Source organism: Saimiri boliviensis, chromosome 3, assembly GCF_048565385.1.
Source record: "Saimiri boliviensis isolate mSaiBol1 chromosome 3, mSaiBol1.pri, whole genome shotgun sequence".
In the NCBI taxonomy this organism is placed as follows: Eukaryota; Metazoa; Chordata; class Mammalia; order Primates; family Cebidae; genus Saimiri; species Saimiri boliviensis.
In genome coordinates this window covers 79,240,052-79,253,322 of record NC_133451.1, presented here as the reverse complement: position 1 = coordinate 79,253,322, position 13,271 = coordinate 79,240,052, and the positions used below count along the sequence as shown (strand labels likewise).

Below are 13,271 nucleotides of genomic sequence, written 5' to 3'. Positions count from 1 at the left end.
CCTTTCTTCCCTCTTTCTGCCTTTTTTTTTTTCTGATAAAATGATTTTCTCTGGTGGTATGCTTTGATTCCTTACTTTGGATCTTTTGTGTATCTACCATAAATGTTTACTTTGTGGTTACCATGAGGCTTACGAAAACATCTTATAGTTATAACAAGCTACTGTAAGCTGATAATAACTTTTCACCTGCATTAAAAAAAAACTATACTTTTACTCCACCATTCCTCCCACATTTAAAATTTTTGATGTCTCAATTAACATATTTTTATATCGTGTATCCTTAAACACATTCTTTTAATTTTACTTTAAAGTGTGGGATACATGTGCAGAATGTGCAGGATTTTTGCATAGATATACATGTGCCATAGTGGTTTGCTGCACCTATCAACCCAACATCTAGGTCTTTTAAAATTATTATTATTTTATTATTTATCTATTTTTATTTTGAGATGGAGTCTCCCTTTGTCACCCAGGCTGGAGTACAATGTCGCCATCTCAGCTCACTGTAACCTCCACCTCCCAGGTTCAAGCGATTCTCTTGCCTCAGCCTCCTGAGTAGCTGGGATTACAGGTGTGCACCACCATGCCTGGCTGAACATCTAGGTTTTAAGATCCTCATGTGTTTTAAGATCTCCCCTTGCCCCGCAACCCTCTGATAGGTCCTGGTGTGTGTTGCTTCCCTCCCTGTGTCCATGTATTCTACCTGTTCAACTCTTACTTATGAGTGAGAACATGCAGTGTTTGTTTTTCTGTTCCTGTGTGTGTTTGCTGAAGATGATGGTTTCCAGCTTTATTCATGTTCCTGCAAAGGACATGAATCCATCCTTTTTATGGCTGCATAGTATTCCAGGGTATATATGTGCCACATTTTCTTTATCCAGTCTATCACTGATAGGCATTTGGGTTGGTTCCAAGTCTTCACTATTGTAAATAGCAATAAACATAAGTGTGCATGTGTCTTTATAGTAGAATGATTTATAATTCTTTGGGTATATACCCAGTAATGGGATTGCTGGGTCAAATGGTACTTCTGGTTCTAGATCCCTGAGGAATCACCACACTGTCTTCCACAAAGGTTGAACTAATTTAACTCACACCAACAGTGTAAAAGCGTTGCTATTTCTCCATAGCTTCACCAGCATATGTGGTTTCCTGACTTTTTAGTAATTGCTATTCTAACTGGCATGAGATGGCATCTCATTTTGGTTTTGATTTACATTTCTCTAATGACCAGTGTGATGAGCTTTTTTCAAATGTTTATTGGCCACTTAAATGTCTTCTTTTGATAAGTGTCTGTTCATGTTTTTTGCCCACTTTTTGATGGGATTGTTTATTTTTTTCTTGTAAATTTGTTTAAGTCCCTGGTAGGTTCTGGATATTAGATCTTTGTCAGATGAGTAGATGGCAAAAAATTTTCTTTCATTCTGTAGGTTGCCTGTTCACTCTCATGATAGTTTCTTTTGTTGCACAGAAACTATTTAGTTTAATGAGATCCTGTTTGTCAATTATTGCTTTTGTTGCTGCTCTTGGTGTTTTAGTCATGAAGTCTTTGTCCATGCCTATGTCCTGAATGGCATTGCCTAGGTTTTCTTCTAGGGTTTTTATGGTTTTGGGTTTTACATTTAAGTCTTTAATCCATCTTGAGTTAATTTTTGTATAAGGTATAAGGAAAGAGTCCAGTATCAGTTTTATGCACATGGCTAGCCAGTTTTCCCAGCATCATTTATTAAATAGGGAATCTTTTCCTCATTACTTGTTTTTGTTAGGTTTGTCAAAGATCAGATGGTTGTAGATGTCTTAACACATTATTGTAGCTATTATTATTCTTAATAGTTTTGTCTTTTAACCTACGTGGTAAAGATATAGGTGAATTACACATCACCATTACAGTATTAGAGTGTTCTGAGTTTGACTGTGTACTTAGCTTTATAAGCAAGTTTTATACTTTCACATGTTTTTGTGTCATTATTAGAATGCTTTTCTTTTAGCCTGAAGAACTCTCTTAAGCGCTTCCTGCAAGACAGGTCTGATGTTGATGAATTCCCTCAGCTTTTGTTTCAGAAAGTCTTTATCTCTCCTTCTAAAGGACAACTTTGATGGGTACAGTATTCCTAATTGATTCTTTTTTTTTTTTTTTTTTTTAGCATTTTGACTCTATCATTTCACATACTCCTGACCTGTAAGGTTTCTGCTTAAAAATCTATTGCCAGCCTGATAGGGACTCCCTTAAATGTGATTTGCTTCTTTCTTTTCTCTTGGTGCCTTCAAGATCCTTTCTTTGAGTTTGATTTTGTTGATTTCATTATGATATGTCTTGGTGTAGTCTTGTTTGAGTTAAATGTGATTAGAGATCTTTAACTTTCCTGTACCCGAATATATCTTTCTGAGACTTGAAAAGTTTTATTTCCTTAAACAAACTTCCTCCCCCTTATCTTTCTCTTCTTGAACTAAAAAATGTGCTCTTTTGATGCTCTCCCAAAAATCACATACATTTTCTCTATTTGTTTTCTTTTTTTTCTCCTCTGGCCATGCATGTATTTTTAAAAAGCCTGTCAAGACTACAGATTCCTTCTTCTCCTTGATCAGTCTTACTCTTGATGCTCTCTATTGCATTTTTCATTTCTTTCATTATATTCAGCCATAGGATTTCTGTTTGTCCTTGAAAAATAATTTTGATATCTCTGTTAAATATGTTTTATTTATTGTTTTTTGATTTTATTAAATTGTTTCCCAATAATTTTTTTAAGTCTGCTGAGCTTCCTTAAAACAGTTATTTTGAATTTTTTGTCTCATAATTTATGTATTTTCATTTCTTTTGGGTCAGCCTCTGGGAGATTTCTGTGGGGTTTTTTTTTTTTTTTTGGTGGTTTATGTCACCTTGGTTGTTCATGTTTCTTATTTCCTTATATTGCTATCTGTGCATTTGAAGAAGTAGGGCTTATACCAGACTTTGCAGACTTTCTTTGTCTGAGAAAACTCTTCATTAGTCAGCCTGCCCATAGATCCTATGCATGCCACTGTGTGGTCTAAGAGTAGGCCTCCTGTTGGAGTCCTCAGGCAGGTTGGCTGGAAGCCTGGGACAGCATGTGGGTGGGTCTATGGGGTTGGGCCTAAAGTCTAGATCCACAAGTGTGGACCTATTGATTGAGTCCACATGGATGGGCCTGAAGCCTGGTTTCCCCAGACCTGACACTTATATCTGCAGAGGCTCGCCTTAACTCTGGGTCCACAAGGGCTACTTGGCTTTGGTATGGGCTTTGAGTTTGAGTCTGCAGGGGATAGCCAGTTACTGGGATGAACGTGAAGCCCAGGATTATAGGAGACAGCCCACTGCTGGAGAAGTTCCAGAGGCTGAGCTGTTGAGGTAGACCTGGCAGTAGAGTGGCCCAGAGACCAAGTCTGCTGTAAAGACCTTGAGCCTAGGGCTACGAGCTCCTGATCAGTGTTGGGAAAGGTGTGGAAATGCAGTCCACAAGTACTAGCCTGGAGTCTAGGACTGTGAGGGTCTCTTCGGTGCTGGGTTTTACAGTGGCAGGCCCAGTGTTGGGGTCGAAGGCAAAGTCTGATGCTCACTTCTCTCTCCTTCTGTCGTGTGGAGGTTATCTCTCTCCATGCTGTGCTGTTTGGTGTTGAGGGAAAAGAGAAGCAGATAATGTAAAACTGTCTTTCCTGTCTCTCCAATGCATCTTTTTTTATTTTTGTGCTATATCCAAGTGCTGAAATCTCTCACCTGGTTTCCTTCACCCTTGTGAAGGTATTTTTATGTGTGGATAGTTGTTCCCCCTGTGAGAGGGGGAGCACTGGAGAGCCTTATTTTTATCATCTTGCTGACATCTACTCAACTCATACTTTTAATAGGCCTTTATCTCATCTGTAGTAGTATATTATTTATTATCTGTTTGAGAACACAGACATAGTTCCTGAACCATGCTGAAGCAATTTTAAATAATCAACTAGTGGTATATCACAAAATGTCATTATCTACTTTTGGAAGGTAATGAAGTTTTTGATATTTAGAAACCAGGCCATTGCTTAATGAATAGTATAAGGTCACATTACTGATAAATCATAGGAATTAAATATATCTAATCAATTCTTTTGATAATTGTGCATATTGCTATAATATTTTCATTATTTTGGTGGATTGTTGGAAGATTATTTGTGAAACAAATACTGAGCTCCATTTTGGGGTAATTAACTGCTGTTGGTGTTACAGAGAATATAAGGTTTTAGAGAAAAATAGAACATGCTAAACTGTCATTAGCCAAATAAAACCATAAAAGTAAATATCATTTAGTGCTTAATCAGAGTCATTTTACCAAATTTTTTATTTTCCAACTAAAAGGTGAAAATTTAAGAAGTTTTAATCATCAAAATCTTTAAATAAATTTAGAAAACTTATTCTCTGTGTGTAGATTCAAGGAAACATAAAATCAAAGTGTTGCACATTTCGTTAATGGATTTGCTGATCTATCTAATTTTGCACTAAGATATACCCTTCTTGCTTAAAGCCTTTTAATAACTATGCACCTTTTGGCAGTCATCAAACTGCCAAGCTTAATAAGAAAAAACAAAGCAGGTTTCAATAAGATACAATAACATTTACTTAGATCCAGATGTTCAATTAATAGTGAATGCAAACACCAAGAGACAGTGCTATTTAAAGCTTTCATTGACATTTTAAACAAGGCTGCAGAACACAGGGAGATCCTTAATTAGCACAAAACAAACACCAACAACTTAATGATTGTCGTATGGTTCGGAGCATGAGCGGTAGGGAAAAATATCAGTTCAGGGCTCCAAGATGGATCAAAGGAATGGCTTTGTACAACTTCGATTTCTTATATCTGGCTTTTATCTCTTTAGAGATTCATAAGTTTAGAGGTCTTTGATGTCAAAGATGCCTTGACAGAAAGTGTTTAAGAATATAAGCGTTGACTGCTTGTATGATAGTTGCCAGCTCTAGCTATATGTATAGACTGACAGAAAATTGGAAGAGAAATCAGTGTGTGGCAAGCTCAGATTTGTCTTTAATAAATATCTTTTATAGGTGTCAAATTATCCAATTTAATGTTTCTTCAACCCATAAGAATTTTACTATTCTGTCTTTTCCCATAAGAGACCATAAATGTATTCCTCTGTCACTAATTAACTCTGTGATTATAGGCAAATTACTTATGCTTTTTTAGTTTCTGTATTATCATTTGAAAATTGAATAAGGATGACATTAGATAATCTCTGAACTGTCTTTTACCACTGATATACTATAATGCTATTGAAAAAAAGAATTATCTCAAATATTCAGTAAAAAATAAATACACACCTTTCACTCAATGAATATTACTTATAGATGATACAAAATGAATGAAGTCACAAGAAAGAGCAACTTTGACCTTTGAAAGATCAGTTAGGGATTAAAAAGGTGCTTGTTAAAGAGATCTTTTAGTACAAAGTCATGGCCAACAGCTAGAACTTCATTGAATGCCCACAGAATCGGTATTTTTCAACTCCAGATTTATCATGTAGAATTCTACTCTTGTATGTACTGTCTCCCAACAGCCATATTTTGTAGCTGAATTGTACATTCCTAAAAATAGAGAAAATGGAAGAAAATGCTGACCTGCTGTCTCAGAGAGGCAAAGGGTACAGCTGCAATTGTTGAAACTTCAGGGATAGAAAAACATTGCAATTCAGTTGTTTTCTCTGTCCTCAAATTACTGTATACCTTAGATCTCTAATATGTCATTATCACAACATTGTTATGTAGAGTGCCCACATATTTAACCTCCAAACCGCAACACTTAAGGGAGTGAAGGGGCTAAGGGCTACTAATAATTATAAGGACAATACGCATAAAGTGGAACTATTTTGTACAAACTAGGAAATATGGCCACTCTATTGGCTTATGTTTCTATTTCTTGTTTACAAGATGTTCACCCTAAATATTGTTCTATTAGCCTTTATTTTTGATTCAACAGTATTGACACTGCTCTGGATTACTCTTTAAATTTGATTTTAATAAAATTTTCATCATTAATTAGCCATATGACTTCAAGATATAGTTTTAAAAAGTTCTTTGAATCTTAGTTTCCTGACTTTGAGGATTATTAGGGCATATATGTATAGTTCTCAAAGAGACTTGGGAGAGTAGATCTGAGATCATTATACTTTTTCTAGTGTCACAATTATTCTATAGTTTCTTTCTTTTAGTTATTTGGTGTTGAGGATCTTTTTCTACATTTTTACAATTGCTTAGGTATGTCTCATATTAATGTCCTCCACCGAAGATCGATCTGGGTCTTTCTGGGGGTAATAGCAATTTAAGGTTTAGAAAGTTTTCAAAGGGTTCAGCAGCATGCTTTCTATCATGCCTTTCTGGTGCTCTGAGAGCCAAAATCTTCATGTGCTTCATTTACAAGAAACAACCAATTACCTCCTTTTTGTGAAATTCTACCTGCTTGACTTCTATAACATAGCAATCTCATTTTTCATGTATTTGTCTAACTGTCTCTTTTTCCCTTAGTAAACTTATATTTCTCTGTCCAATCTTTAAACCTTGATGTCAGACAGGGGTCCGCTTTGGCCATTTACTCTCTATACCCACATATCTTCCCTGGGTTACCTCATCCACTCTCATAGTTTCAACAAACATCTCTGGCTGGTAGTCTCAAATCTATGTATTCCTAGACAACAGCATTGCTCTGAACTTCAGATTATATACTTAACTTTCAAATCAACATCTCTACTGATACAACACTTAGGCTCACCTCTCTTCCAACCTCATTTCCCCTTTTCTATTCTCTATTTCTTTAGATGGCTTCACCACATGATCATCTTTCCAGCAACTCAACTGAGAGATTAGGAACTCATATTTTTCTCTCTCACCACATATGTTCAATCAAAAACCAAATTCTAGCAAGCTTATTTATTAATATTTATTAATTATTCCTGAATCTGTATCTTTCATTCACCCTCACCTTTTTTTAAACCCCAGTCAGAACTTTTAGTGTTTTTTTTTAGGTCATGCAATGGCTCCCTACCTCTTCTCTCTGCTTACAGTTGCATCGTTCTTCAATCCAGCTGTAAATTTGGCAATGCCATTCTCTTACATTCTTCAGTGGCTTCTCCTATTCTTTAGGAAAAAGTATTTCTTCCATATCATGATACCATGGATGATCCTTGGTCCATCCTTTCCTGGTCCATTTGTTTCTCTAGGAACAGCTTTTCTATCTTGTCACTTCTGACCACATGTTTTATTTTACTGTGAAAAAAAATCCTTCTTTTACTCTCTGTGTGCGTGTACACACAGAGAAACACATGCATCACCACCACTACCACCACCACCACCACCACCCCGTTCTGTTTTCTACATATTGTGACTTGGCTTATAATTTGCTCTTGGCATGGAGTCACATTTTTTCCTCCTTCGTTGATCTTGAAAACCTCCCACACATCTTTTGCTCACTGAATAAGCATCACTTAGCCCAGGAAATCAAAGCCAGGCTTTGTTAGGACTTATCCATTCTGCTCCCTTATATCATATACATGTTTCTATCATTTACCGTATACTAATGATATGTTTTGAATCAGCCTTACTCAAGTAAATTGTGAACTCCTTGAGGTCAGTAGTCACATTATTCAGTGTTAAAATCTCAGTTTTTTAATAAGTCTGCCACATGATAGGTGCCCAAAACCTTTATTGAATGAATAAATTAAATAAATAAATTTTAGTATTTACTAATTCACAGTGACCATGTACTTGTTTGTGTTTTTTCTCATTTAATTGAAATAATTCAGACATGTCTTATCAGTATAAAATTTATATAATTGACCATCAATATAAATTCATATAAAATTAACCATCATTAAAAAATATGTCTAATCCATTTTAAGTTACTGTTTATGTAATCTATATGAATTTGTGTTTCAGTTTCTACAGTAATTTCAATTAAGGAAGTAAAGTTCAAATCTTCCAAAATAATATAAAAAACGTTTACAGTCTTTTGAAAAATATTCAAGCCGGGTGCACTTTGGGAGGCTGAGGCGGGTGGATCACGAGGTCAAGGGATCAAGACCATCCTGGTCAACATGGTGAAACTCCATCTCTACTAAAAATACAAAAAATTAGCTGGGCATGGTGTCGCGTGCCTGTAATCCCAGCTACTGAGGAGGCTGAGGCAGGAGAATTGCCTGAACCCAGGAGGCAGAGGTTGCGGTGAGCCAAGATCGCGTCACTGCACTCCAGCCTGGGTAACAAGAACGAAACTCTGTCTAAAAAAAGAAAGAAAAATATTCAAAGGGTGAAAGTCACAAGCCTTGATAACTCTCCATATACTATCCTTAATTTCCTCCTATCTTTAATTTCACACATCTCAAATTAGTCTTATCTGCGAAATTCCCCTAAAACACTCTCAACAGACATCTCTGGGGCGTTTCTCTTTATCCCCACTCCTCATTTATTTTTAATTAGATTGTCACTTAGCAAAATAGAATAATTCCAATTAAATAAGGAAGGGAAATAGAACAAGTAAGTGCTCAAACACCAACTTCTCTTTAGCAGGAGGCAGGGAATGTTGCTGACTATCTCGTCCTGATGATGGCTGCCAAGCACTTATACGTGTTGCATCTGCTCTCTTTGGATTATTGGTCAATTATTCTTTTATATTATCACATAGAAGACATCTGTATGTGAATGTGCCCTTTTATTGGAGGTGACATTTGCATTTCTTCTTCAAAAACAAACAAACAAAAATCTGAATATGTAGTAGATTTGCAGAGGCCCTCGAACAAATACTGTAAATTCCAGTGTGTTTAAAGCAGCCCTCTTGGTTTGTTGAAAGGAAAAATCTTGGACTCAGCACTTTACTTTTTCTCTTGTAGTTTGTTTGTGATTAGAGTCTATATACTTTGTACTTTATATATCAGCAACAGCTGTACACTGATGGTCCAAGGGAAACCTCCTCAAAATAGCTTTGTTTCCAAAAGAAAATGGCCTTTATGAACTTTGGCAGGAACTGTATTCTTGAGCTATGTTAAATTTTAAAACTTGGATGGAAAAATCCACTGCATGGAGAAGCCAGCCACACAGGATCATGAGCCGGATCTGTTGTTAGAAGAAGAATGAGGTGCCAGCAGCTCACAGAGCTCTGGAGGCTCTCAGGGCTTATGTACACTGTATCCTGTGGGGGTCCTGGACAAGGGCACTTGGATGGGGGCCTAACCACAGCATTACACATGCTCAGGAAGAGGTAATGCTGGAAATTTACCACTTGGCAAAGCATCTTTACAAAACCAGAGTTTGGCTTTGTGGTAGTTTCTTTAGGTAACAGTTTCACAGTTTTTCAAAAATAACTTCATTTTACTCATTCACTCACCAAGTTAGAATGTTTCTATAATTTGAGAGTCCTTTACAGAGGTGGAAAGTTCTACCTGGTTCTACCAGTCAGGTCCTGAGAGCAGTGCTTAACCATCCCATTCCTGTCACCTTTATAGGGTCAATGTATTTATTGTGTTTTCACTACTGTCTGGGGTGCTGTGAGAGTCTCACTTTGCTTAGTTGTCAGTGCTGAGGGCTGCTGAGAGCTGCTCAGCCAGCCACATGTGAATTGCAGTAGGTGGTTTTACAGCCTTCTGCCCCAGTATCAGTCAAAGGTGCTAAAAGAATATCTGGCTCCATGAGTAGTTATTTCTCAGTACTTCAGTATTATGCTAAGTTACTTCACCATAGCTGGGCAAAGTCTTCTATTTTCATGGGAATATACTTCTGCAGGATGTGAGGCTGCCCTAGCATGCCAGAGCTAAGATGAATATTTGTGTCTGCCACTCTTCAAGCTACCACAGATTCTGCATGAATTAGAGAAGGGTCACTTTAGCCTGAGGGTGCTGTTCATGAGCCAAAAAGTTCTCACAGAAGCTGGAAGCTGTCTCTGAAAATCTTGTCTAGAGCTGTCACAATAGCCATTTTCGAAAGGTCTGCATCCTAATGGACTTGCATCACTCTTATTCAAGTGACTCTTAGTTTTTCACAAAAACAATTGCTTTCGGAGTATTGGACAGGAACAGATTTTAGTGTCATGATACCAGAAATTTGATAGCTCTTTTCTGCACTCAATGTGCCAGCCAATGTAGTTCCTCAGCCTTGTTTCTCTACCTCGTGGTGATTTATTTTTCCAAGAGCTTTTTTTTTTTTTTTCCCTTTCCATGTCACTTGGCCTGAACTGGAGCTACTCTAGTCATGATGATAGATCTCCCAAAGTCTAAATATCAGGAAGAAGAGGTCAGAGAGTTTATCTGAGATTCTACTTCCCGGTAGGCATGTAGGTTTGTGAAAAATCCCTCCTTTTCCATGTTTGAACTCCACATGGGAAGAGAAATCCTGGCTCTATAAGTCAGACTGAAGGCCCTATCGCATCATTTATACTAGAGAGGACTTAACCAAGGGCCACTCAGGGGTTCAAGGTGACCCACCTTTGGCAGCTTCTTCAGGAAAAAGGGGAAAAAAGCTTTAAATTGTTTAGGTATGGGACACATAGCAATATACAAAGATATTCTATGATTTTTCATGAAAATAAAAAGGTTGATCTGGTCTCAATATTTCTTTATATTGAAGACTAATGCTATGGTCTGTTGAGAAATATAAACTTTTCTTCAGAAAAGGTCTAAAAATAGAACAAAATCATATTAGTCTAGAAGAATTTTAGCATGGCTCTATGATAGGGCAAGTGAATAAAGGAAAAGTAGCTTCTGGGCCATTGAAATCAAGTGTTCTGTCTGCTTCTTAAAAGACCAGCCATTAGTTGCCTAGGCATGGGTTCTAAATCAGAAGATGTCAAAAAGTGAGCTATCAGCATTTAGGTTCTGCTGCAAATATTGCAGCAATATTGGGTCAGCGGCAAATATTGCCATAGGAATAAGTCCTCCATAAGTTTATGGGAAAAGTTTAACTTCTGAACTACTGTAATTACCTCATAATTTATATACGATTCTAATAAAATAAATGAGTTGCAAGTTGTTCTCATGTATTCTAAGACTTTATGTTTAGGTTATTACACAAAGATTATTGTTTGTTTTTATTTGGCAGCCTCCACCTCAGATATATGACAAGCAGTTGGATGAAAGAGAACATACAATTGAAGAATGGAAAGGTAACTCAAAAAGCATACTTTTTGCTTTATTGGACTCAGAAAGTATCGTCAAGGCTTCTCCTTGTAAAACAATGTACTAAAAGATGATTTGCTGACTGCTATTCTCTTAGGCCATTTTTAAATTCCTAAAACTTCATCTGTCTTTTTATGCTAAAAGCAATGTTGTATTTGCTCAAGAATGAAAGGAATTTACCATTGGTACCTTTTAAAATGGTACTGATTGTCAGTTTTGTCATGGTGGGGGCAAGCTTTAGTTCAGAATTCCAGAAAAAGTTTTCTATGTTTGTATATAAAATCATCATTTGACACATGAAACTAAAATTAATTCTGAGATTGGCTTAGAGTTTAGAAAATAAAAGATAGTTAATATATGAATTTACTCATTGAATTGATAGGACTTGAGAATTTAAATAGAAAATATACATATCTGAGTAGCTTATTTTTTCTTTAACATAAAAATTAGAATGAACAAATGCATTAATTGATTTTGCAACAAAACTTTTCCAAACACATACTGCATCTTTAAGATTATACTCAGAATAAAACAAAGCAGGAAAACAATCGACCTAAAAAGAATTGTTAAACTAATCTAAATCACTACAGAATAGAATAAAGATGAGAAAGTCAAATGCAAATTGTAACAAATGATCAGATCAAAATGGGACGAGCTGAAGGAAAGGAACTTTTGAGCTACCTTGAAGGAATTAGTAAGTGTAATTCGGAATAGAAAAAAAATTAAGAAAATACCAGATAAAGGACTAAGAGTAAAACAAAGGATAGGAATAAGCAGAAAATGTTGTAAAGATATTAAAGAGGAAGACGTGTGATGGCTCATGCCTATACTCCCAGCAGTCTGGGAGGCTGAGACAGGAGGATCGCTTGAGCCCAGGAGTTCAGGATCAACCTGGGAAACATAGTGAGACCCTGTCTCCATCAAAAACATACAAAAATTAGCTGGACGTAGTGGTACGCAACTGTGGTCCCAGCTACTCAGGAGGCTGAGGTGGGGGGATAACTTGAGTCCAGGAAGTGGAGGCTGCAGTGAGCCATGATTGTACCATTGAACTCCAGCCTAGGTGACAGAGAAAGTCTCTCTCTCTCTCTCTCTTTCCTTCTCTCTCTCTCTTTCTCTTTCTCTCTCTCTTTCTCTCTCTCTCTCTCTCTCTATATATATACATATATATAATGTATATTATATATATATATATATATATATATATATATATAAAATAAAGTAAAATAAAAAATAAATAAAATTTTTAAAGATGCCAAAGAGATTCTACTGGTCCAGGATCATGTTGGTTAATATGGAAAAATGAACATATATAAAAAGTGGATCATGTGAAAAAAGATGCTGGATATAGATGAAGAAAGCTTGCTTTGATCTAAGAAGGGACAGGAAGGCACTCCTTAGGGGCTCATGAATAGGTAGGTGGTAGGATATTACCACCATTTGGGGAGTACATGGACTAAATTGTGAGAAATCGGAGAAAGAAGTACCTGTAAAGAATGATAATTATACAGATTATAAGCCACTGCAAAGCAAGAACTAGTAAGGCTGAGTGATCTTTAGCTAAAGGGGACAAAGTAAAAAGAACTGAAGCTACCCAATTTAACTTTAGCATTCAGAAAGCCAAATATGGATGCAAGTCTGAGAGTAAATGAACTAAATTTTTTAATGCGTTTGGTTTTTGGCAAGTTTAGATTTACAAATTCAAGATATGAGTGTGGAAAAAAAGATGCAGTAAGAGATGGAAGTTGTAAGGACTGGTAATAATTTAAAGTCATGACAGTCTCACAGGCAGTGAGTATAAAAGAAAAATCGATATTCGAAACTAACACCATAAAAATTGTTACTAGATGAAGCTAGAATATACTAGTAGTACCCCCAAATAATTCATAAAACAAGTAAAACATGTATTAATTTTTCATGTATGTAGAAATGTTTCATATATGTAGAAATAAATGTTATTTATGTAGAAATGTATGTATGAATAAATATGTATGTAGAAATAAATAGTATGTTTCATGTATGTAGAAATAAAATTTTTACATTTATTTATTCAGCTGCTGTATTTAGATACCTATTTGTTCCAGGCTCTCTGAATTATAAGGGAATATGGAAAT

The 13,271-nt window shown here is 36.1% G+C and overlaps 1 protein-coding gene across 9 annotated transcripts in view; it reads left to right on the top strand.

The window, feature by feature from the left end:
• MAPK10 (mitogen-activated protein kinase 10) overlaps positions 1 to 13,271 on the top strand; it is a 342,297-nt gene that overhangs the window by 316,190 nt on the left and 12,836 nt on the right. For all 9 annotated transcript variants that reach the window (XM_074396395.1, XM_010334763.3, XM_010334764.3 and 6 more), the window contains one exon: positions 11,081 to 11,144. In XM_074396395.1, the coding sequence (XP_074252496.1) occupies positions 11,081 to 11,144 (64 nt within the window). The remainder of the gene's footprint in view (positions 1 to 11,080; positions 11,145 to 13,271) is intronic.